General features: G+C 43.8%; 2 protein-coding genes across 2 annotated transcripts in view; one reads left to right on the top strand and one right to left on the bottom strand.

Moving 5' to 3' along the window:
* WDR82 (WD repeat domain 82) overlaps window positions 1–2,360 on the bottom strand; it is a 37,337-nt gene extending 34,977 nt beyond the window's left edge. Inside the window, exon 1 of the mRNA XM_060239973.1 lies at window positions 1,896–2,360. Within this exon, the coding sequence (XP_060095956.1) occupies window positions 1,896–2,056 (161 nt within the window). The 5' untranslated portion in view covers window positions 2,057–2,360. The remainder of the gene's footprint in view (window positions 1–1,895) is intronic.
* A 27-nt stretch (window positions 2,361–2,387) lies between these two features.
* Window positions 2,388–26,415, top strand: part of GLYCTK (glycerate kinase) — a 28,198-nt gene continuing 4,170 nt past the window's right edge. Inside the window, exons 1-6 of the mRNA XM_060239970.1 lie at window positions 2,388–2,605; window positions 6,620–6,702; window positions 9,895–9,956; window positions 17,559–17,666; window positions 18,162–18,568; window positions 19,986–20,137. Coding sequence (XP_060095953.1) covers window positions 18,282–18,568; window positions 19,986–20,137 — 439 coding nt within the window. The 5' untranslated portion in view covers window positions 2,388–2,605; window positions 6,620–6,702; window positions 9,895–9,956; window positions 17,559–17,666; window positions 18,162–18,281. The remainder of the gene's footprint in view (window positions 2,606–6,619; window positions 6,703–9,894; window positions 9,957–17,558; window positions 17,667–18,161; window positions 18,569–19,985; window positions 20,138–26,415) is intronic.

Consider the following 26,415-nt stretch of genomic DNA (forward strand, 5'->3'; position numbering starts at 1 on the left):
TTTCTGGGGGTAAAGTGTAAACAACTGGGGAAGGCAATAGCAAACCACCCCGTAAAAATGTCTGCCATGAAACCTTTGTGAAATCAATGTCACCCCAGAGTCAGAAATGACTGGTGCTTGCACAGATAGTACCTTTACCTTTTTTTTTTACCTTTATAATGCTTTTAAGATGGCGCTAGCACTTCAACAGTAAATTAACCAAATAATATTTTACCAGTCAAATGCCCATTGTCTCAAAATCCACACTGTCACTCAGAAAGGTTTTTAGAATGACAAAGATCACATCTGCAAGTGTGCCTCCTGCAATGACATCTGGAAGTCTTATGCACAACTGGCAGCACAGCACACTAAATCAGCAAACAAGCCAAAGATACAACATAACCTCACTACCCCTATCCCTGGATGCAGACCATGGATAACTCTTGATCCCTGCCATCTAGCAAGAGCACATAGGGGAATGCACACAAGTTGTGTGCAGGAGCATATGCCCTGGGCATGCTGAAGCAAAGTGCAAAAGAGTCAACAACCACTCAGAAAAGATATACAACCAAAATGCAAAAAGAGGATTTTGATTTTTACACAAGTAGGCAACCTACATAGCAACACACACGCAGTCTGGTTTGTCTACTGAGAAATAAGTCACAGTGAGTTCCGTGGGATTTACTGCCAAATCCATGTACGCAGGATATCAGCCTTAGTAAAATAGGCATTTAACAGCAAATCTTTTTTCAAGACAAACCAGTTCATGTGTGAAAATGAAGACATCACATTCATCAGGATGTGGTAATCACTCAATCTCAATATTTTTAATTATTAAAATTGGTTCTGATAAAGTGTTTTCTAGATTAACCTTTACAAAAATATAGAAAGGAGACTGCTCTAAAATAGAAATCTTCACAATTACATTTTGTTCTTTTCAGCACCAGTAACAGCAGGACCATATTGCATTTATGACAACTGTGATCATCAAATTATCCCTGATGTGTCTTAGTGCTATAATATGATATAGGCACTCAAATATGACTGAACAGCCCCAAAACTTTCTAGCTTTCTAATGTAACAATGCTATGTAATATTTTAAAAAACCCAACAGTAACCAATATTATAGACTGATGCCACTAAATACCAGCTGGATACAATTCTACTCCTGAGACCTCTACTGGTAGTTCAAATATGCTACAGCTCTTGCCCCATTTCGGGACATTGCACCCATTTCACTTATTTGAATGCCCATTCCCCATTATTTACCAAACCATTGCTATGTTTTTTAAATTAAAATCATGATAAATGAAAGAAAAGCTAGTACCCACTCAACTTAGCCATAGCTGTTAAGTACTGACAGGGCTTTCCAACATGTTTAACTGTGAAGGCAAATCTTGATTATCACTCTCAACACATGCCAATTCCAACACCCTATAATGTCCTGACAGAAATATGTGCCCTTTTACTAAAATGCATTTTTAAAAACGGTTATGAAAAATAAATGGTACCCAACTCTCCATTCACTCACACACACCCCTCACCTAAAGACAGGGTCTCAACTAGAAAATCTAAAATTCCCCCCTCCCATCTCTTAGTCAGCCAATCCCATCTTCACCATCTGCCTCTGACAGAGACCTACTGATCTTTTTCAGCGTGATGCAGATTGCAGTGTTAGACTAGAATCCGGGAGGCCCAAGTTCAAATTCTCTTTCTGCCACATAGTCTCACTAAGTGACCATGGGGCTCTCTCTTTGCCAAACCTACCTCAAAGGGTTACTGTTGTGAAGATAAAAGAGGCAGGGAGTGCTACTGAGAAAAGCGAGATATAAATGTACAAACAAATCCTAACGACTACAATTTCATCCACAGGGAAGGGCCAGGTTCGCCCTGCCGACGCTCCCCCTTGCACTCACTTGCCCTCCTGGCAGTCGTAGAGCACGATGGAGTCATCGTCGCTGCTGGAGATGAGCGTCTCGCCGTTAGGACTGAAGTCGAAGCAGTTGATCTTGTCCGAGTTCTCGCGAAATACCTTGGCCACGCGGAAGCTCCGCAGCACGTTGTCCGTCAGCTTCATGCTGCCGCTAGGGGAGAGGCGAACCTTAACAAGGGTGAAAGAAAGCACCAGGGAAGCAGAGTCCGCTGCCGCTGAAAGGAGCAGGGAGACCGACAATGGGCGAACGAGTCGTCCGGTTGTGCCCGATTCAAGATACCAAAAGGCGGATCCCGTTCATTGTGTCCGCCATCTTGCTGCTCCAGGGGCGCCGGAGGGAGGGAGGGCCCGACGGCGCGCGGAATTGTGGGGTAGGAAAGGAAATGGGGGGAAGACAGGGAAAGCCGCGGAGGCGACCCAAACGGTGCAGTGTATGACGGGATATGACTTAGGAGGGTCAAAAATGGAGAGCAATGACTTGTGGGATGTAACGCGGCTCCGGCAAACAAGGGAGGACTACAAGTACTGTAGGAATGAAAACTGTACGGACATTGGCCACGGGCTCGCCAAGCGGTGGCGTTAGCGAGTGCTCCCTTCGGTTTTTCGCGCCATAGAGCTGCAGAGCGGGAACGTTCCTCAGCCCGCAGACATCCAATCCCTGCTTAGCGTCGTGGGATTTTGAACGCCTCCCCAGTGCGTAGCGAGTGTCTCGCGACTTGTGGAAGGTGATTTTTCCCAATGCATTCGAGGAATGCTTCATCACTGCAGTGTGAATTGCAGATGCGATTGCACTGTTTTATGAACACTCCTGCTGAATTCAGCGCCATTTAATGTTTGAGTGAACATGAAAAGGAGCAGAGCTTCGTGGGGGGTGGAATTCCCTCTGCTATTATATGATCTTGAACAGAGAGGAAAAGGAACCTGATTTCGTAAGAGAGAGCGCAGTGCTTTGGTTATTAGGGCACATAAAATCTTAGCTGTTTTAAAGAATTTAGGCATTATAAAACAGCAGTTTGTGTTAGCACAAACTGCCTGCTAAGAGCAGTTTGTGCTCTTAGCAGGCAGCACCCTAATTTTCTCAGCCTCGAGATGGTTGTGGGTGGTGATTAGAGGGAAGGTTGACCTAAGGTCTCTATTTAGTGTTCACCCGGCATTCCTCACAGGAAGCTTTAAGCTAAGAAAGCGAAGGGAGCCTGGGAACTGCTCCGCAGTGAGAGACAAAGACGTGTTTAGTTGGCAGCTTTCAGGTAACCAGATTTGTAGATGCCATTGAATTACTGAGGTTGGGGGAAAACCCGAAACAGTTTGAAGACCAAGAGCTTCTCTCAAAATCTTTTGCCACTTCTGTGCAAAAGATTATTAGAATATAGACTACTATAGAAAAAGCTTGCGAACAGGCTGTGTTTAGGCCCATCCTAATACAAGAACGGATGGGGATTCAATCTTAAAAAGTTAAGCAGATTCATAATGGAGCAGTCAGTCCTTTTGCAATCCCAGGCAGTTTATGGATTTATAGATGAAAACAAACGTTTTGAATTGTGCCTTGAAGCCAACTGGTAGTCAGTGAAGCCCCTGAAGCACGCAAAAGATAGTTCCTTCCTGTCTACACCAGTCAAAAATTTTGCAGTTGTGTTTAATCATAGAGATTGATAAAAATGTAGAAGTTGCTGCCAGACAATGTAGTGATGGCCACAGCAGTAAACAACTTTAAAAGGAGATTAGATATATTCATGGAGAATAGGTCTAACAGTGGCTACAGGCCATGACGGGAACCTTCATATTCAGAAGCACTAAACCTCTGAATTCCAGAGCCTGGAGACAGTATCAGGGGAAGGTCTCAGCCTCTAATCTATGCCCTGTTGTTGACCTAGAGGAGCTGATTAGCCACTGCGTGATACAGGATGCTGGACTAGATGGACCACTGGTCTGATCCAGCAGGGCTCTTCTTATTATGAACCAGCTGGAAGTTTCCAAATAGTATTAATTGACAACCTCATAAATGACTTGCTGCTGAAATCTGTTAGGCACTGATGACATGAATGACTAGCTAAACAATATGTTTTGAAAAGGGCCATTGCTGGTGTACCAGTGATCTGTATTTGCCCTGCCTCTGGTTGCAACCTGCCTTACCTCTGAAGGCGGGGGGCACAGAGACCAGTGAGGCAGATTTCAATTTGTGGGCTGGACAATATGTGAGGATACATTCCTTCAAGTCCCCTGGCCCCAAGCCATTTAGGGCTTTAAATATAAGAACCAGCACTTTGAACTGTGCATGGGAGCAAATTGGCAACCAGTGCATATTTTTCAACAAGGGGTGATAAAACTTTCTGCATCCTGCCCCTGGCAATAGCCTGCCCACTGTATTTAGAACCAACTAAAGGTTCTGCAGGGTTTTCAAAGGCAGGCCCATATAAAGTTCTTAATAATAATCTAACTGGAGATGATCAGAGTATGTGGCCAGATCATACTGAGGAACAGCCTTGCATCAGAAGCTAAGTATCCTTCGGAAAAAATTGCTTTGTTGTTGTTCAGTCACACAGTCAAGTCCAACTCTTTGCAACCCCATGGACCAAGTTATGCAAGGCCCTCCTGTCTTCCACCATCCTCTGAAGTCTGCTCAAATTCATGTTGGTTATATCAGTAACACTGTCCAGCCATCGCATCTTTTGCCCAAAGTGGTGATCAGCATTTCCCTGGGCATGTAAGTAAGCACTGATGAAATCCATCCTGCCCTCCTTCTCATGATCTGCCTAAGTTCACAGAATCAGCATTGCTATCAGCTGGTCATCTAGCCTCTTTTTAAAAATCTCCGAAGAAGGAAATCCTACCATCTCCTGAGGAAGCCTGTTCCACTAAAGAACTGCTCTAACTGTCAGGCAGTTCTTCCTAATGTTTTGCTGAAAACTCTTGATTTAATTTCAACCCATTGGTTCTGATCCTGGGGCAACAGAAAACAACTCTGCAGCACCATCCTCTATGACTGCCCTCCCAAGTGGTGCAAATGGTGATATCACCTCTCAGTCATCTCTCCAGGCTAAACATACCCAGCTCCTTCAGCTTTTCCTCACAGGACTTGGTCTCCAGACCCCTCACCATCTTTGTTGCGCTCCTCTGGATGCATTCCACCTTGTCTGTATCCTTAAATTGTGGTGAGAAGAACCAGGCAGTTGGGCAGGTTGGGAAGAAAGATAAAGGGAAACAAAGTCAGCAAGAGGGGAGAAAGGGCCTGAGGATTAGTGGGATTTCCCCTTTCCCTCTACAAGTGTTCTCAAGTTTCCTTTTTGTCTTAAGAACATAAGAAAAGCCATGTTGGATCAGGCCAACGGCCCATCAAGTCCAACACTCTGTGTCACACAGTGGCAAAAAATTTTATATACACACATACACTGTGGCTAATAGCCACTGATGGACCTGTGCTCCATATTTTTATCTAAACCCTTCTTGAAGGTGGCTATACTTGTGGCCGCCACCACCTGTGGCAGTGAATTCCACATGTTAATCACCCTTTGGGTGAAGAAGTACTTCCTTTTATCCGTTTTAACCTGTCTGCTCAGCAATTTCATCGAATGCCCACGAGTTCTTGTATTGTGAGAAAGGGAGAAAAGTACTTCTTTCTCTACTTTCTCCATCCCATGCATTATCTTGTAAACCTCTATCATGTCACCCCGCAGTCGACGTTTCTCCAAGCTAAAGAGTCCCAAGTGTTTCAACCTTTCTTCATAGGAAAAGTGCTCCAGCCCTTTAATCATTCTAGTTGCCCTTCTCTGGACTTTCTCCAATGCTATAATATCCTTTTTGAGGTGTGGCGACCAGAACTGTTTTATCTGTTTTAAATGTTTATTCCCTTATATGTTTAAATATTGCTTAATTTTATGCTGGATCTATTGTTGGAAGCCGCCCTGAGCCACCCGTGGGAAGGGCGGGATATAAATTCTAAATAAATAAATAAATAAACTGCACACAGTACTCCAAATGAGACCGCACCATCGATTTATACAGGGGCATTATGATACTGGCTGATTTGTTTTCAATTCCCTTCCTAATAATTCCCAGCATGGCGTTGGCCTTTTTTATTGCAAATGCACACTGTCTTGACATTTTCAGTGAGTTATCTACCACGACCCCAAGATCTCTCTCTTGGTCAGTCTCTGCCAGTTCACACCCCATCAACTTGTATTTGTAGCTGGGATTCTTGGCCCCAATGTGCATTACTTTGCACTTGGCCACATTGAACCGCATCTGCCACGTTGACGCCCACTCACCCAGCCTCAACAGATCCCTTTGGAGTTCCTCACAATCCTCTCTGGTTCTCACCACCCTGAACAATTTAGTGTCATCCGCAAACTTGGCCACTTCACTGCTCACTCCCAACTCTAAATCATTTATTTCATTTTTGTCTTTCATTTTTGTATATGATTCTATGAAAGGACATAAAGGTTTCCACTCCCCAGAGCTTGTAATCTAAACTTTGAGACAAAGGGGACCACCCTGAGCCTGCTTCGGCGGGGAGGGCGGGATATAAATAAAAAGCATTATTATTATTAAAAGAAGATAAGAATAAGCAGAGTAGACGTGCCAGGAGGCAACCACATATGTTTCTCATTTGTGTATCCTATTAATGCATAGTGTGAGGTGGTGATTAATTTTTCCATGAAGTTAAATACCTGCATGAGGAGAGCTGAGCACTGTACTCTCCTCTGCTTACAGGTCCTTTTCTTTTGGCCCAGTTCCGGTACTAGAAGGGAGCCTGGCTGGAGATGAAAGTGCCAGAAGAAGCAGAATATTGTGAGGTAAGGTGGGGCAAAGTTAATGTCCTCTCTAACACATATCATGTCTATGCAAATTAGACATGCTCTTCCTGGTTTAAGTGTTCTAATTCGTAATTTGCCCTGAACCCCAAGTAGCCACAGTAATACCTGTTGCAGAGAAACTTCCTTTTACAGAATCTGTTGAGTGTTTCACTAATGTTAGAGCCAGGCTTACTCTACAGACCAGAGACATGTAACATAGTGACAAATTCTTAAGAAGAAGCTCAGCAACACCTTAGCAAATGTCTAATTTGCTCATTTTTTAAGTAACAGATTTTGTAGAAATTGCCAGGGGCCTTGGTCCAGTCCCACAGTTCCAAAGATTTTTAAAAAGGGGGTGTGGCAGTTTTTGCCAATTCTCCTGATGCAGCCCACAGAGCCCCCTAAAATTTTGTCCTGGAAGTGGGCAGACCACAACTTAGAATAGGGGTGTTGAACGCATTTATTATTAGGGCCAGATCTGACATAAATGAGACCTTGTCAGGCTGGGCCATGTGTGTTGGAAAATGTAATGCCTTGTAGCAGAGATATAAACTTTATAAACAACACAGACAAACACAATTTAAGATTTTTTGGGGGAAAAGTTAAAATAAAACATTAGCACATGTTGGTTTTAAAGGTGCTTTCTTTGTATCTCCCCTGTGTGATCCAGGGAACTGGGCAAAGCTCTTTCCTTTCTTCCCCATGGGACCAGGAGGGGGAGGAGCTTCAGCCAGTAGAAGGAAGAGAGGCTTGGTTCAGTAGCTCTGCTGTATGATTAAGAGAGTCTGGCAAAGCAAGCTCTCCTTCCTCCCCAAGGGAGGAGCCTCAGCCAATGGAGAAAAATAGAGGTTCTGTTCTGTAGCTCCTGTGTGATTAAGCAAAGCCTTGCAAAGCAAGCTGTTATGCAGAAGGAAGCAAGAGAAAGAGAGAAGGAAGCAGATGACAGCCAGTTGCTTGGTGTCCTGATAGGAACCCTCTGGGGGCCTGATTTGGCCCTCGGGGTACGTGTTTGGCACCCCTGACTTAGAAGGAATAGGGGTCTGCATTGGGAGGGGGAAATCAGAAATTTTGGCCCCCTTCCCAAGGAAACTTTTAGGTCTTCAAAATGTGTGGTTGGATACAGACAAATATTTTTTTTAAATATTGATGCATTTATGAAATTGTAGTTTGTAGGTTTGACCTATCTAGAATGAAATCTTTGCAAGACGTTGGTCCTAGACTATTGTCTGAATATTCTTAATTGACAATCTTTGTTTTGTTCTAAAGCAGACATTTTAATGGCATAATCCTAGGGATGTAGTATAGTGGGATGATGCATGTATTGATTTGGCTGTGTGGACCAGCCATCTTCGCTGAAGTGTGATTTATATTAAGTGCCTGAGAAAGGAGTCCATGCTGCAGAGATAATTTCAGCTTCTCTGAAGACAGGGTAAGGTTTTAGTTCAGTCAGGGACATAAGTCAACTGTCAAGAAGGTTATTTCTTCTACTTTGTTTAGTCTCTGTTCAGACATTTTTTTTTTATAAACTGTGGCTTGTGCAACAAATTCTGTTTAGTCTACCATACATAAGTAATAAATCTTGGTTGGTACATAAATGCTGGTATATTTTTGGCTTCCTTTCTGCCTCCCAGCAAGAAGAATAGGATATCCGCCCATCTCTGCAGCCAAGCAGCTTCAGGGAATGGTGCTTCTCAGCAAACTGAGATTGCAGAAGTCAGATGTTGGATGAACCACAGTATGGACAAACTGTAGTTTTTTTCCCCCATGATCATTTTATTTGAATATCAACAATATGGTTACGATACAACAAAGTAATGCCAAATATAGCAACACAGTAAAACATGGTAATACATGGTAAAGCAATCTCAGAACACTTTGACTGTGTGAGCACTACCAAAATAAACCTGTAGTTAACAAACCAGCCATAAACCCTAGATAGAAATCCCAGTTCATTGGACTGTCTGCATTCAGACATCACAACTAACAGGTGTCTGAGCAAGTCTAGTTTATTGTGATGTCAGAATGCAGCCTGACAACCAGTGTAGTGTTGTGCTTCGTATATTAGATTGGGCTTGGGAACAGGGATGCGCTTTGTCTCCCTTCCTTTTTGCTCTGAGCATGTTCAGTTCATTCTGCAAATCAGACAACATGTATATTTATTTGTGATACCAACTACAAGCTTAACCTGCTTGCAGACAATTTAACTATATATTTCATAGACCCGGAAAATTCATTGATTCATCTTCAAACATTTCTCTTAGAGTTTAGTCAGGTGTCAAGATTCAAAATTAACCAGAGCTTTCCCCACTTAATCTACCTTATAATACAATATACATAATTTTTAAAAAAAAATTATCTGGATTTCTTCAGTATGTCATTACTTAGGAATCAATATCCCACTAAACCCAAAGGATACAATAACATATGGCAACAGAAGTAAAGAACAGAGATCACCAATCTCATTTTGCAATAAAATGGTTTCTGATTTCAGAATTTATAGCATGATGTGAGAACTTCCTTACAAACTCAACTCCAGTAGACTTATTTTTGTTATAATCTGTTGTGTTATAATGAGTGTCTATTGAGAAAAGAAATATAGATTATTTTTGTTAATAATTTGGGACTTCTCAGCTTGTGGCAATAGTTATTTGAGTTTTCCATTATACTTAACTGTTGGCTTCAAATTATACAAAGATATGCAATGCTGTATTCATATTGATGATGACATGATGATGATGTTACGATGTATTGTTGCATTATAGTATTTTTGACTAAAATATAAAATAAAAGGTTAAAAAAAAATTCGGCCTGGGAAGACCTTGGGTACAAATGCTCTGTTGCCATGAGCTCTCATAGCCTAATTTATATTGCATGGTTATGAGGATAAAATGAAGGTGCAGAGAACCATGTATGCCATCTCAGTCTCTTGAAAGAAAGTCAGACTTAAAATGTATTTCTCTTAGTCTCTTAGCAGGTTTGCTTCCATTGGGTACTGTCGGAACCAGTAGGTTGTAGCTTCATCCAGCAGTATTTCCATATGGTTGTGGGTAACATTGTAGTAGAATATGTTTTCCATTCGCATGTTTTTTCATTCCCATAACTTCAGTTGGTTATAGTAAGCGGTATCAGTGCACTTCTGTTTTCTTAAGGTACATGCAATATAGGTTACAACTAACCCATGTAATTTACCAGGTTTCACTCAATTTCCTGGATTGCAGTGTTGTGTTTGGAAGGGATTTTTCAAGTAACAGAAGGTAAGCTGAATCATATGATCAAAACAGTGAAATAAAGATTACAAATCAAGAAGATGGATAAGGTCAAGCTTTATGGAAGTCAAGCAAGTAACAGTATAAACAGAAAAGGGAAGCAAAGACTATTAAGAGGGGTTCTTCAAGGGGTGCCTAGGAGATTCACTGGGGGTTTCAGTTCAGCAGTCTCTTTAAATGCCTCCTATAAACCTTGCCATTAGACCATGCATGAACTTTCCAAAGCCACCTGGGATGTTTGTGGGCAGTCGGTGGTGGTGGGATGTCATGAACCAAGGTTTGCGAACCACAAACTGAGCCGGGTTAATGATGAATTTTGTTTTGTAATTTGGTTCATGCCAATCCACAGTCTACCTTTTAAATTCAATCTCTACTACTAGTCCTGATAGCTGCTATACTAAAGTTGTAAATGAACTCCTCAAAGTTATATTGACTAGATCATTGGTTCCCAACCTTTTTGGTTTGGTGCCGTACAAATTCAAATTTACTTGGTATGGTGACCCATTGATTGATTGTCACATGAATTTTGGATGATAAGTTTCTGACAGCCATTGTTTTCATGCAGTTTAACTGCAGTTTTGCTTATTTTATAACCATTACTTAAGCTTAAAGCAAAGATTTACTTAATGTACCTATTAATATGGACTTTGTTGAAATATTTATTGCACTTACGTAAGTTATTCAGTTTTTAACACAAATTTAAGAGTACAGCTATCTGACTGCAGGTTATAGCTTCATGAGCTATAAAAATTCTAGACACAGAAAATGGATCTTGTTAAAGCTTGAAGGCTATGAGATCTATTTATTCCGTGGCTATTTAAAATTTAATTAAAATATATAGCACCAAGAATTAATGCATCTCTTCCACACCTCTGTCAGAATGTACAACCCCATGCATGTCTACTCAGAAGTGTCTATATTCAATGGGGTTTACTCCCGGGTAAGTGGGCATAGGATTGCTTTGTGAGAAAAGTCTATTGAATTAAGTAAGAAGTATTTCAGAAAAAAAAAACTCACAGAAGCAGAGGGCATTTGGTCTCACATGGGCATACAGAGCTAGGTGCCATCCCTTGCCACCCCATTTATTTATTCTCTAAAGTAGAAACTGAAAAACCAAAACATGGAAAAGAGGTTGGGGTTTACTTGGGTTGCTCCCTATTTAACTGAAAGCTTCAAACTTCAGCCTCCTCTCATAATACTGTTTCATAATTGAAGGATCTCTCCCAGGAAATGCATCTGTTTCTAAACATTAAGCACCTTCTGTTTTCTTCTGAACATCAGCTCAGACCAATACATTCTATCCAGAATCCTCACATGCTGTCTTCTGTTTGTGGCTGGTGTGTGGGAGGGAATGAAGCTGGCATCTTAAGCTTGTGAGATCCAGGGTTGGGGAGCACGTCTGAGAGATCTTTCTTGGACTGAAAAATAATATAGACTTGTATGAGAAGAAGGTACAGGAAGATCATTCTATTCCTTCAGTGCTACTACAGAGATCACAAACCTCACTCAGCAAAATGGCAGCTTTAAACAGCTAACATTGCTAGTTGGTAGCTCATGAATTGGCAGAACAGACTTAGTTAACTATCTTTTAAAAATGAAATGGAGTGTTAGTAGCATGACTGACAGCTACTAAGCGCTCATCCTTGTGGATAGGCACCAAGTGGACCCCATAGCCCTCACTCTGTATTGGCTCTTTCTTTGTAGAAGATTGAAGAGGTAGGGCCAGAAGACGTCTATAAATCATGGCTTCCCCAGCAATCAGAGACAATGAGGCAAGGATAGCTTGGTCCTCATGTTTCTGTCCTGTGGACAGCCAGAGTACGATAATTTCAGCAGTATTGCCTATGACCTGCCTCTCCACCCCCAATATGCACCCAAGAACTTTCACATATACACAGCCCGGGAGCTGCTGTTGATACACCAAACAGGGCTAGAGCAAGCAGCAGCAGCAGCAGCAGCAGCAAAAAAAAAAAAAAGACACATCTAAAGCAGGCTGGAGCAGCAGCATCAGAAACTATCTTGGGAAAGTTCATTCTTTTGGCCATTTGCAGTTCACAGCGAGCGCAGTTCACAAATGACCTTTAAAAAAATGCCTTAGTGACTGCTGAGAAACAGCTAGGTGGCGTTATCATCAAATGAAAGTTGGGGGAAGAATGTGACCAAAGAAAGGAAAAAATGAAGAGAATGATGGAGCCGGCTGCTGTGCTGGGCAAGAAGGTACGTGTGCTGCTGCTTTCAAGGTGCAGCTGCAGCCAAAGCCTCTTAATCACCAGATAGCAGCATTCTTGAACCTCTTGGTACTTTGGAGGATTATACTTAACAGCCTGTGCACTCATTAAATTTCTAAGTGTATGTCTAGGATGTTTAAAGCACATACCCCAAAATGTTGTGTGATAAATGTGTTTGTAAACATTGGAGTTCTGTATTATATAAATCTTAGACGTTTAAATTACTACTATGAGATGTGATTAAAGGATAGACTTCCTTGTTTGTAGTTAAATTTCACTGTGAGCCAGTGGGAATCTGATCCAGAGCTATGGGTCAGACATAGAAGCGGGTCCAGTGTAAGGATCCTAAGATATTCCTTTACTCTCCCCCCTCCCCCTCAATCAGTTGAACTCCACTGATGAAGAAGGCAAGAAACACAATTTCATCCCTTTCCCATCCCCAGTGCAGCCTCCTGATCTGTCTGGCTAGTAGTTCATGTGTTCCCCACCCCCAGGAATAAATTTTCATAGAGTCAGAAATGAGTGTTGGGGGATGACAAAGCTGGAAATATCCATGACCATCAGCACTTCCTTCTGATAGATTACTGAACCTAACCCATGATTCCTGGCTGTCTCAGTTTTTTGGTGACATGGCTGTACAAGTGGTTTTAGAGGTAACATTGACTAAATCTCTATTTCTTCTTGGATTGGTTGTTTCTTTACTAGTAATACATTTAATTTTTGTATTTATTGTTTCCGGTAAAGGGTTAGCTGTTCAATGTGCTTGTGCATTGATTCATATTTATTTAGAATGCCTCTTTGTGGCACCTCTGATGAGTTTGTAAAGGACTCAGAAGACCAACTTTGGTCTCATATATGAGTACTCAGGCCAGTGGGCTGCTGCAGAATCACAAAGAACCTTCCAAAGAAGAACATATTGTGATGATTTATTCAAATTAATATGCAGATTGGAGCCATTATTCATTAATGGCAGCTCATGAAGTTTTCATTTAAAGGAGATTAATCTAAGCCCGTCACAATCCCCAAGCAATCCTGTCACTGAAGAAGCAATTCTCAGCAAATTTCTGCAGAGATTAATGAGGGCTTCTGAACCACTTTCCAAACAGAGGTTCTCAGAAGTTAAAAAACAACAAAACTTCATTGATATATTGGCCTGGCTATCGTCATTGTCATAAGTTGAAATTTTGCTTCAGTTCAGTGCTGATCATAAATTATGTACATTTATGGATCCTGCAATGGCTCTTTCATTGCTCAGGAGGGAACAGCAGTAGACAGAAGCAGGGAAAGCAGCTGCTGCTGTGAGAGACCCCATTCCCATTGTAGCAAATCAACAGTGATGTTCTGGGCCAAGCCACTCTTTTTGTGCCAAACAAGGTCATCACCTTCTCTGTCTAGATCTGCTGGTGGAGGCTGAGCGGTTGGCTTTCCCTTCTTTCCCAGACTGAAGCAGCACACCAAATGCATAAAACTACAATCTAATAACAATAGATTAAACCCATTAATGCAACACACAATCACAGCATGAAGCCAAGCACATAATAATGAAGCCTAAGTAGGTGGAACTGCATGTGTTCATCCCTTGTCCCTTTGCCTCTCTCTTCCCTCCCTCTATGGGCTTTGCTATTGTCAGCATTTAGACTGTAGGCCTTTGGGGCAGGGGCCTGTGTGATGTGCCAGGTACACTGATGGCACTGTAGAATAAACAATAATAATAATGAACCAACCAGCCTCCAAAAATGTCTTTTATAATATGGGGGGAAAGTCTTGCAGTCCTGTGAGCATGACTGAGCATTGTCAGCCACAGAGCAGAAGCAGCTGCTGTAGGGTAGAGTGGAAAACCCACTCTTAGAGATGTACGGTTCTTACAGCCTTCTTTGATGGGGTTTTCAATAACAACAAAACCCCCTCACATTTGAGTGCAAAGAAATGAGTAGGGTGGACTATATAAAGAAAGGTATTTTCTGACGCAAAGATGTCAAACTCCAATGTCCTGTAGGGTCAGATTAAAAAACAGCAGTTGCCAGGGAACTATGCATGTAACCAGTGTTCCCTCTAAGCTGAGTTAGTGTGAGCTAGCTCACAGATTTTTAACCTCCAGCTCACAAATTTTTGTCTTGGCTCAGGAAGGATGACCCCAGAGCACAATAATTTATGCAGTAGCTCACAACTTTAATGCCAATTGCGCACAAAGTAGAATTTTTGCTCACAAGACTCTGCAGCTTAGAGGGAACATTGGATGTAACTTGATTAAACAAAATCAATTCCTCCATAATTTTAACATCAGACCAATAATTCTAGTTCAGTTAGATGCCAAAAGTGGAAAATAAATAGTCACTGCAGCTCTGGAAGTTATCTGTTGTCAAGGTGTCTACAGAAGGCATTATGGATACAGCCAGTCCTGAGGTTGTAAAAGCCTTTGTTGTGTCTTAGAAAGAAGCCTCAGGAGTAATTGGTGCCATTCTTCAAAAGGCAGCCATGAAAAAAATTTTTAGTGGTTGGAGTTGTGGTATATACTAGCACATGAGCACATGAATCCGCCTTATACTGAATCAGACCCTTGGTCCATCAAGGTCGATATTGTCTAATCCAGGGGTCCTCAAACTTTTTAAATAGAGGGCCAGTTCACTGTCCCTCAGACTGTTGGAGGGCTGGACTGCCGTTACTGTACAAGGCCGCGGGCCGTCAGTTCTCCGTCTTCTGCATCTCTCTCCCTTCCCCACACCACACACCCCGGCCTGGGAACTCACCTCACCTTGGTATCACCTCACACTCTGTCTCCGCCGCCTCAGCCCAGTGCCGGAAGTGTGCGTTGCTAACGCGAGTTTAGGTCGAACGTCACTTCCGGTCTGATTTTGCCATAACCCGGCGGGCCGCATAAACGTCCTCAGCGGGCCGCATTTGGCCCGCGGGCCATAGTTTGAGGACCCCTGGTCTAATCAATGCGGCAGCACCCAAGGCACAGCGCGCCTCCCTGACCCTGCTCACTGCACTACTCCTCCCTCCACCCTCACCCCCAGTGAGGGTGAGCTTGGCAGTGGCATTCGCACAGCGCACCCTACCACTGTAGCTCTGCCTCTCATACTGCATCTGTGCTTCCGGAAGCACATACACAGAGCAGGAGGTGGAGCTACGGCAGTCAGTGGGGCGTGCTGTGCGAATGCCGCTGATGCCAAACTCCTAAATTTCTCTCGCTGGGGCGAGGGTGGGAGGGACAGCTGAAATCGGTGCCCTTCCTGTCAGGTGGCGCTCCAGGGAGCTGCCTCAGGTTGCCAAATGAACACACCAGCAATGTGTCTACTCAGACTGGCAGTGGCTATCCAGGGTTTCAGCTCTAACATTTTAACTGGAGTTGCCAGGGATTGAACCTGGGAACTTTCTGCATACAAAGCAGAAGCTTTCCCACTGAGCTGCAGCCCCTCCTCCCAGTGGGTGACATCTGCTGTCTCTGTACAGAAGGGCCTTAAAGGCTGCTCAGTAATGTGTGACAGAGTGTTGTGAGCCACGAGGAAGACTGACATGGCTCTTGGGCCTTGTGTTTGACATAATTTGCATGACCTAGCCCTAGAATGCTTAGGGGTTTATAGGTCAAAATCAATACATCTGTTTGTGTCTTGGGATTGTGCAGGAAGCTAGTGCAGATGAGGCAGCACTGACTATCTTTCTGCTCCTCCTCCATGCTTGCATCTCTCCAGTCTGCTGCATTCTGTCCTCATAGGCTTTTCAGCCATCTTCAAGGGCAGGCCACATGAATCACTTTATAGTAGACAGTCTTGAGGTTGTAAAAGGCAGGATACCCTGTTCTTAGAAGAGGGCAGAGCCTCTGCACCAGATGCATCTGATAAATGTATTTTCTAGCCACGGCTGCAATATGAGACTCTTAGAACAGCACCAGGTCAAGAAGTTCTCCTAGACCAGGGTTGTCTAACTCATTTGTTATGAGGGTTGGATCTGACAGAAATGAGATCTTGTTGGGTCGAGCCATGTCAGGCTGGGCCGTGTGTGCCCCTATTTAAAATAAGGCAGCAGGTAAACTTTATAAAGGACACAGACAAAGATTTTTTAAAAACTTAAAATAAAACATGCTTAAAATATTAGCACTGATTGGTTTTAAAGGTGCTTTCTTTGTATCTCTCCCATGGGATCCAGGGAACTGGGCAAAGGAAGCTCTGGCGCTTTCCTTCCTTCCCCAGGGGGCAAGGAGAGGGAGGCGCCTCAGCCAGTAGAAGGAAGAGAGGCTTGGCTCAGTAACTCTGTTGTGCAATTGAGAGCATGGCAAAGCAAGCTCTCCCTTCCCCCCCAAGGGAGGACCCTCAGCCAATGAAGAAAATAGAGACTTTGCTCTTTAGCTCTGCTGTGCAATTGAGCAAGCCTGGCAGAACAAGCTGTTATGCAGAAGGAAATGAGAGAGGGAGAAGGAACAGATGACAGCCAGTTGCTCAGGGGCCTGATAGGAATCCTCCAAGAGCCTGATTTGGCCCCAGCCGCACATTTGACACCCCTGTCCTAGACTGTAAATCCCCCCTTCTGTTCTGAAAAAAGAAGCCTCACCTATTGCATGCCATTTCTATCTTGCTGGAATGCCTGAACTGTACAGCAAAATGATAAATGCCCACATTCTGCATTAGTTGGTTTAATAGCATTCTCCTACCATGGACTTCAGACACTAGTCTGGGTCTGTTGTAGTAGCTCTGGATTGCCCAATAATGAAAAATAGAGCTGGTGATCATAAACATACCAGCATTGTTGACCTGCTTATTTAAAACATTCAGTATGAAGCATCTGAAGGCACATTTGCATGCAGGCTGAAAACTGTTGAAAGAAACCATTCTTACAATTTTTTAATTTGGTTGGAAAAAACCAAGTATTCTATATTTGGAATTAGCTGACAGGAACAGCATTTGGGGAAGGGGAATCTCTAGGGGTGCTTCTCTTGCCTTTGTGGCTGGTGTGGCTTAGGAGATAACAGTATCTGCCTACCTGCTCAACCTGCTGATTAGCCTGCTGACAGGCAGCGCTATGTCCTTGGAGAAAATCTTTGGTGATAGGATCAAATCTTTTAACGAATAATGGCAGTCCTTATTCCCCTCATCCTCCAGTGCTCCTATTGCTGAACCAAGTGATCCCATTTGGCTCATTATTTTGTAACCCTAACCTCACAAAGCAGTAGCCTTATGGCCTTGGCTGTTTTGCCACCTTCTGGTGTACCATGGTATCCTATACCTTTTTGGGAAACAAGCCAGTTAAGCATGCCTGTAGTTTTCTGATGATTCTGTCTTGTGGACTTCTGGTTTGCCTCATTTCCTTATGGAAGGCAGAGGGTTTTCTGGTAGGCCCTGACCCTTTAATTATTAATCTCCATTAGACTAGCTGAACAAGAAGACCTCTGGACTTTCTTAGGAAGCTGCCAGTGCCATTGCTGGAGGCCAAAGCAAGAAAACAATCTGATGGAGTCAGAGTTTCTGTGAGAGAGGTAAGCTGTGGGGGAGGGGGTGGGGTTAAATGCAATTCTTCACCCTGTTTCTCACAAGGCAGAACAACATGTTATGTCTGCACATTTTAATAGAGTTAATTTTTTTCTTTTGAAAATGCAGCTGCTGGGACTGCTTTTTGAATGGAAATAGTGAGGATGTGGCTCTTGAATCCTTTTCCTTTTGTTGTTTGCCTCCTCGACCATTAAACCCTGGGGTTGCTTTTACCTTCGCTGTGAAAATTTACCAGTATCCATATTTTGCCCCAGAAGGGGTAACAATGTACTTGGAATGGCATTTTCCAGTAGGGGATAAGTTCAGCTGCCCCATTCTTCTATCTAAAAAACAGTTCCAGGAGCTGCATTTGTGAAAGAATTTTTTTTTTTTTTTTAAATGATCATAGTATTAAGTGCTTTTTATTTCATTTATTTATTTAGGCACTTCTGCCCACTCAGATGGTAACATGTAGTTCCACTATTTTCTACCCCTTTTTTCAGGTTTACCATGGCAGGCTAGCCTTTCAGGTCACGGTTTCTGCCTGGAAAGGTTTACCTGTTGTTGGCAAGGCTTGCTGGCAGCCAGCCTTTCGCTCCGCTGGTGAAGCTACTCCTCTCAACATGGCCCTCAAGGAGCATGGGCTACACCTCTTCCGCAGTGCTGTGGGCACTGTCCTTCCAGGTCCCATGCTGAAGAAGGTCCTGGTTCTTGAGACAGGCAGACGCCCCAGGCTTGTGGTTCATGGCCGGTCTTTTGAACTGAGGAAGAACTTGTATCTGGTTGGTTTTGGGAAGGCTGTTCTGGGCATGGCAGCAGTGGCAGAAAGCATCCTCGGAGACCATCTTGTTAGAGGAATAATAAGTGTTCCACAAGGCATTCAGGCAACTCTGCGGCTCAAAGGAATGAGGTGAGGAAGCAGTGCCCTGTTAACTTGGCAGTAAATGCAAACTAAGATGCAAGGAGCAGGAGTTCTGTCAGCCTCTTGCATTATTGCTGACTTGACCTAACTTTAGTATCATTTTTGATTCTGTTGCAGTTTATGCCAGTCTTACATTTCTGCCAAAAGTTGCTGGCATCTAAATCCAACCCTACAGAGAAGTTTTTTAACCAAAAGAACATGAATGGAGCTAAGTACAGCCTTCCTTACAGAGAAGCTCTGAAGGCAGCCAGTGCCATCTGGTGTGTAACTTAGGGCCAAATGAGAATGGAATGTCAATTGGCACAGTCATGCTGCTTTATAAATTAAAAATTATAACTGCAGGGCTCCAAATTGTCAAATTTCTATCCTGTTCTTCCTCTAAGGAGCTCAAGACAATGGGTATAGTTCTCCTCCCTCTGTACTTTCCAAACTTCCTATGCCATTTTCACAGTCTGAATCCCTCCTAGCTGCTATTTGTCTTGTGAATGGGGGGTGGGAGAGGTACTTGTATGGGGCAGATAGAACCCCAGGGGGACAATTTAGATCATTAAATAGTCGTGGCCAACTTGTGCCATGGCACTGACCCAAGCTGGATCAGAGCTGCGTTAAAAACAGCCATGGTCTTCCTATTGCCATATGTAGTTTGACCCTTAATGCCAACTGAAATCTGTCTGATGTTCTGCATTCTGTGGGAGATCCAGGCACCAGCCCACATAGCCCTGGAGCTGAATGCTGTCATCAGGCTTCTGTGTGAGTAAAACCCTGATCCTGTAGAGCTATTGGATTATGTGCAGGCTCAAAGAGCTGCTGGGAGCCAGCTTTCTTCATATTTCTAATATGGGACTTCTTACCTAAGCTAGATGTCTGTGTATGCATTCGTGTCTATGAATAAACATGTACATTCAGTAAGAAAAGTTCAGAAATTTCAACCTATTTTTAATAAATAACTTCTTGAATCAACAGTAACTTCCATGAGTTACTCCTTATCCCTTTTAAGCAGTTCATTAGACTTATTCACAGTAACTAAACAGGGACTCCCCCCCACCCCTGAATCACTGGAGTGTGGTAAAGGTAATCAGGGCCTTGGAAAAAATTCACCATGGTAAATCTTGGGTGGGTGGAGTTTGGAGCACTACCACTTTGGGGGGAGGGAGGCATCAGCTGTCACTGTTGTTTTTGTTTTAGATTTTTCTCTACTAAAACAAAAATAAGCAGAAGTGCCTCGATTAATAAGATTGGGTTTTGAAAAAAAAAATCATGGATGATGTGGCTCAGTGCTCTAATTGGGTCACTTGGCTCCTGCTATGGTTAGCAGTAGAGGAACTCTCATTCTTAAGAACATTCTTCATGGGATTCAGGCAAATTCAAGACCTGCTCACCTTTTCTTAAAAAAAAAACTCTGCAGGGAGATGTTGCTGAAACCCCAGAGTTGCATCCAAGTCGTAGAAGGAGCTCAGCACAACCTTCCTGACAGAGAATCTCTGAAGGCAGCCAGTGCCATTCGGGAATTGGCAGAGGGCCTGACAGCAGAGGACCTTCTTCTAGTGCTGATCTCGGGTAAATGTCTGGGATTTGAGAATGAGGATGAATTTTGCCAGAGGTCCAGCTTTCTTTCCTTCTGTTTGCCTTCTCAAAATCCTTCTTTCCCATTTCCTCCCTTTCCAGCCTGGTTTCTATTTTCCTTTTCTTTGTGCATACAAGAAACTCCTCCATAAACGTGCTGGGCAAACTAGGTCATGTTGTCTGTTTCAGAGAAAGCTGAACTGGAGCATAAAGTGGCTCAGAGTAGTTCCCAATGCGACTCTAATGCTGGTGGCAGCTTCACAGCGTGTGTTTTAGAATGTGCTCTTCTAATAGGCAGTGGCCTGCTATCTGAGATGTGGCTTTTGCTCTCCTGTCCACTGGCTCTCAACATGACATCATTGGTGATGCAGGTAGCGCATGTGTCACCTATTCTCAGTTCTTGTTGCTCATCCATCTCAGAAGAAGCTGCCTTTCTGGATTCCTAGTGTGAGATCAAGTCATCTGACTGGCTGCAGTGAGAAACTGGTTCTTGAACTATTTCCATTTCTGGTCTGATCTAGCACAACATTTTACTGATATTCTTGTGAAAAAGTATTTGTCCCAGTCACTCCCAACCAGGACACGCGCAACAACCCCCCCCCCCTCAGGCAAGCCAAGCAGCCCGCAAACAAGTGCCTCCACACCCCAAGCACCCACCAAAGAGGGAGGTGAACAGGCAAATAAGCCAAAGGCCCATGGCAATGTTCAAACAGCCAAAGAAGAGGCAGTTGCCCATTGAAGAATCAGAGCCAGAGCCAACTTGAGTGGCCAATGGGGACAGGCCCCTTGCTTGGGCAGAGCAGTGCCCTACTCCTGGGTGAGAGCTCAGCTTCACCCAACATGGGTGCCTCAGTCCCAATGTGGAGCAAGCTGGTGTCTTCTGAACTGCATAGCAGAGGGAACCGCCCTGTCAGCCCAGAGCAGGCCCTATGAGCACAGCTGCATCCAGGGCTCTGGCTAGGCATCTTTATATATAAAGGAAGGAGGGGCAAAGCAAAGGAGCCAATGGTGGGAGGGCTAGGGAAGCTGGCAGGTGTATAAAGGGCAGCCTGAGCACAAGAACAAGGAGGAGTTCTTGTGTTGGAAGCTGCTGAAGTCCAGAGAGAGGGACACTGTGAAGCAGAACCCAGCCAGGGAGAAAGTCAGGAGGGTGACTGAAACCTGGCCTCTCCTATTCTCTGGCTACTTTCAGAGGAGGTCTCCTGGGAAGGTGCAGCAACAGGGGATGCCAACGGGAGCTGGGACGTGACAGTATTATAATTGGGAACACTTACTTTAAATATTTCTAACACTGAGCACTTCACTGACCTCACTAACATAGATTTCAAGTTCTGACATAGAATCATATAATAATAGAGTTAGAAGGGACCTCCAGGGTCATCTAGTCCAACCCCTCTTCCCCTCCCCCCCCCTCATACAATGCAGGAAATTCACAAATACCTTCCCCTAAATGCACAGGATCCACATTGCTGTCACATGGTCATCTAGCCTCTGTTTAAAAACCTCCAAGGAAAGAGAGCCCACCACCTCCCAAGGAAGCCTGTTCCACTGAGGAAGATGATATTGGATTTATATCGCACCCTATACTCTGAATCTCAGAGTCTCAGAGCGGTCACAATCTCTTCTACTTTCCCCACCCCCAACAGACACCCTGTGAGGTAGGTGAGGCTGAGAGAGCTTTTTACAGCAGCTGCCCTTTCAAGGACAACTCCTGTGATAGCTATGGCTTACCCAAGGCCATTCCAGCAGGTGCAAGTGGAGGAGTGGGAAATCAAACCCGGTTCTCCCAGATAAGAGTCCACACAGTTAACCATTACACCAAACTGGCTTTCTAGAACCAATGGGTTCAGACTGCTCTAACTGTCAAGAAGTTCTTCCTAATGTTGAGCCGGAAACTCTTCTGATTTAATTTGAACCCATTGGTTCTAGTCCTGCCTTCTGGGGCCACAGAAAACAATTCCACACCATCCTCATGAGACATGTCGTTTTGCCAATTGTGTCTTTGCTATTTATTAACATTTTCCTCTTTTCTGTCTCTCACTCATGTTTTCTTGTCTCATTTTTTCTTGCGAAGTAGTTTGTGATCCCACATCATAAATAATCTCCAGGTTATCAAAGATTTCAGGTTTTCACGGCTGGTAACATTAGGGTTTGTAGAGTCTTTCGGGATCACGTGCCGTGTTCTACTGGAGAAAGTTAATCTCCAGGTTAGATTGTTATTCTGATGTGGTCATTTCCTCAAGCCTCACAAAGCAGTGCTTTTGCTTTTGTTTCTCAAAAGGCTCGCATGTGTCTGGAAGCAGCAAGACAAGCTTTGTCCGGGAGGTGGCAGCACTGACTCAGAAAAATCATAAAAGCAAAGGGCTGGGGATGAATTAGATGTTAGGTACAGTAGGGCTAGAGAAACTAGCCCCATTGTATCTAACATTTGCTCTGATTAGGATGTGAAGCAACTGAACAGGATGTTCTGTATTTTCTTGATTTGGTTATGTAATGATGAGACACATTTTCACAATTTCAAATTGGGTAGATGTCTTACTCAATTATAGCAAAATTCTTATGGCACCTTAATTTAATGCAGCTTGAGCTGAAGCCCATTTCATCAGATCCATGACGTGATGCTTCACTCAGCAGTTATATTTCTTCACAGATGGAAAATAATGTGAAAATTGGAGGCTAAAATAGCAGGAAAAGTAGGAGGCAACGTTTGTCACATTTCTATGCAAAAAGCACAGTGGCCGCTCACAAGAGCTATAACAGATGACAATGTTAACCTACTTATGTGAAGCAGTTTCATACCTGTGGAGGCAAAGAAAGGCAATGCATGGCGGTGTGCTGGCAGAGTAGCCTTTTTTCAAACTAGTTTGCCAGTAAGGACCATAATTGTTGCTAGGAGCAGCATTATATGGTACATAAATGGATGAAGAGGGGTTGCATCTGGGACAGGAACTAGGGGCAGTTGGCCTATGTAACATTCAAAATGCCTTTTATATAAATGGGGACAATTCCACATGCCTGATTATGTTGCAGTAATGTTGCCCAGAGACCATGACCAGCATGTAGCTGTATAGGATGACCTTTCCCACTTACTTCACATAGGGTGCTGAGCCACTGAAGATCTGTGTGGTACAATGCCATCTAGCTGATAGGTTTAGGATTGATAACACAACTCCCAATCTCCATAGCTATGTTCAGCTACTGAAAGTGCTGTTTGGTGGCAATGTCCTTGAGCTTTCTCTTGCCTTTTAGTTCTTTCCATCTACAAAGACTTGAAGACCCTTAAAATCCTGCCACTGCCTGTTCTTTTTTTTAAGAAGCCATTTGCAAAACTCCCATTTTAAAAAAAAATCCCTCTGCTGGCCATATCCCTAGTGATTGATGAAAAGTCATGCGTTTTTCATTTGCTTTGGGTTTGACATGTTTTGAAGATGTTGTTCTCAAATCTCAGAGTGTTTATCCTTTAATGGTGCTGTTGGAATTCATACTGTGCTGCAGAGTTGCCCTCTCCCCTTTTCATAACTCTCTTGATCACATCTCATCCTGTTAGTTGTGATCAGACATCCATTGCCCAGGCTCCACATGTACCCTGTTGCTTGAGCTATTTTCTCTTTCCTTTGTTGACCCTCTCTTTCCCATCCCTCCATGTCACTTGCCATAAGCTTTTAGCTGCAGTTCAGTTCTCTGTTTCTATATTTAGCTTGGAGTGCTAGTGCTTTCTTTTTTTAAAAAAGTGCTTCTCATTATGAATGAGGTCAATAAAACAATGAAGACTGCAAATCCTTCCTCTCTTTTTCTCTCCCCCCCTGGAGCTGTCCTGTTTTCTCCAGTATAGGAGCAGCAAGCTCAGATGAATTGGAGTGTCAGCCTCCCCATCTAACAAACCACCATTTATCATAGAAAAGTCACTGGGTTTGATGTGTGAGAAAGTGGGAGGATCAGTGGTAACTTTCAAAATTATACCCTTTGTCACCCAGTCCTCTTGTGCCATTCTTTAATTCCTTACCTGTCAAATTTTTCACCAGCACTGCCTTTGCCTCCAGTTCTCTGCCCTAACTTTAAGCACACTTGGAAGCCCCCAGTTCCTCCCTAAGCCTCCAAAAGAACTCTCCCCCTCCCCTGCATGCCTCCAGCCTCAGTATCCTCGTCACCTAAATTTGCTTCTCTATATACCATCACCACATCAATTCCCTCTGGGCTGCAAAAAGCACTAAACTGACATTCCCCAGTCAGCTGAGCAACCAGTTTAAAGGCAGTGGGGAAAGAGGCTGTGCTGCCTCTTCCGCCCGCCCGGGACCTAGGCAAGTGAAAGAGGTAGTGCTTGGAGCGAGGCTGCGCTGCCTCTTTCATCCACCTGGATGGGTGAAAGGGGCAGTGTGGTGCCTCTGCCTCACTCTGTGGCCTGGTTGCTAACAGGCCCAGTACTGGTCCACAGCCCGGGGGTTGGGGACCCCTGCTTTAGGGGACTGGAGATGGGGAAGAAACTCTCACCATCCACCATCCTCACCATCTACCAGTCTATTTGTGTTGTCCTCCACTTATTTAGTACACAAGTATGCTCAAACACATCTGTGCCATCTTTGATTAAGCAATATTCAGGTCTTCCTATTAAGTTCAGTCTCTTAATGTGGAACTTCATCATCCCTTTCCTCACCCTCAGAGCCAAAGCCTACTTACTCATTTATGATACTGTGGCAGTCTTCAGTTCATCTCTAAAACAAGCCTGATCATTATAGGGGCTTTCCTTGTCCCCATTTTCCCAAATCTTTTTGCATCACCTCTAGACCTTTACAGTATTCCTTGACCTTTGCCTTGTCCCCCCCCCCTCCCCATAAGATGCCCATAGGGATGAGCAACAGTGAACAATGATTCACTGGGCAGATAAACCTTTTCAATCTGCAGAAAAACAGCAAATCAGGCTATCCAGAATTAGTCCTCCTCGAAAGGTAGTCTCTCAAATAACCCATTATGTTTTGTCCTCTGGGAGTGTCAAAACTCTCCCTTTTTCCTGGTATTGCTGTACATGGTAGATACCTTGCCCCCATACTTTCCGCTTTGGTCCAGGCTGAAGGTTTTTCTTGGTCTCATATTTCACTGTAAACTGCATCAATCTGCCATCTGCATCTGTTTCTCAGTGCTAAACACAGTTCTTACTTTTTCCAATCATATTTTCACCTGGACCACATAGATATCTTTCACAGATAATTTGTAAGTTTTGATTTACTATGGCTAGCCCTTTGGATAGTTCCTGTTTGTTGAGTTGCTAAAACCATTATCTGAGGACCTGTATTCATGTCCCATGATGTGTAGACAGTTTTGATGAGCAACTATAAGGGGGCTAATTTTGATTGGAGTGTGTGGAACTGGACAGGATGGGATTCAACTCTTCCCTTGCCCCTGTTGACACTGGTGCTGTGGACCTCCAGCTAAGCAACAGAGAGAGGAAGGAGGGAGGGATCCCGCCTATTGAAGTTTGGAACAGCACTATGAAACATATTTTATGTATTTTAATTGTTGTTGTTGTATTTTGAATTGTTTCGAACTGACTATTAGCTGCCCTGAGCCCACTTGCGGGGATGACGGGATAGAAAATTAAAGTAATTAATAATAAATAATAATAATAAATAAGTAAAGAGAAGGTATTAGTGTTTTTTACTTCACCGGGTCTAATAGTAGTCCGGGGCACTGGATCCAATCATAGAAAAGGAGAGTGTGTATGTGGGGGGGGGGGGGGGAGAATTTAACCCTTCTTTCCCCAGTATCATGATCCTGATACAAATTAGGCAGTGTGGGAATCCAGGTGTCCATGACTACTTAGTCTGGCACTGTGGTTCTAGCCAAGACCCCAGGGTCAGCAGAGGCCTCGAATGCAGAAAGGAGAAGTAGGTTAACTGCACCTCATTGCTCCTCCTTTCTTCCCAAGTCTCTCCTACACAGCCAGAGCCTCCTTCCTGGCCTGACATTTGGTCATTTATATGGACCAGGCTTGATCTTGCACATGTTCAACAGCCCATCCTGATTTGTCATGCCTGTTCCTAGTTTGCCTGACAGTCCAGCTGGCCTGGTCCAGCCATGGCTGCTTTTGGCCCCTCCTTAAAAGGGCTGTTTAGGGATGTGGAGGAGCTAAGCATCACCTGGCCAGGTAGTGTTGACCTTCATGAAGTTGGGGCAGCCATAAGAGTGGCTGGCAGCCCAAAGGTCAGGGCTGAGGCCACAGCCACCTGCTATAGTGAGGGCAAGTCCAGGAGAAGTACTGCTTCTAGTTTGGCTGTGAC

This window comes from Heteronotia binoei, chromosome 5 (assembly GCF_032191835.1).
Source record: "Heteronotia binoei isolate CCM8104 ecotype False Entrance Well chromosome 5, APGP_CSIRO_Hbin_v1, whole genome shotgun sequence".
In the NCBI taxonomy this organism is placed as follows: Eukaryota; Metazoa; Chordata; class Lepidosauria; order Squamata; family Gekkonidae; genus Heteronotia; species Heteronotia binoei.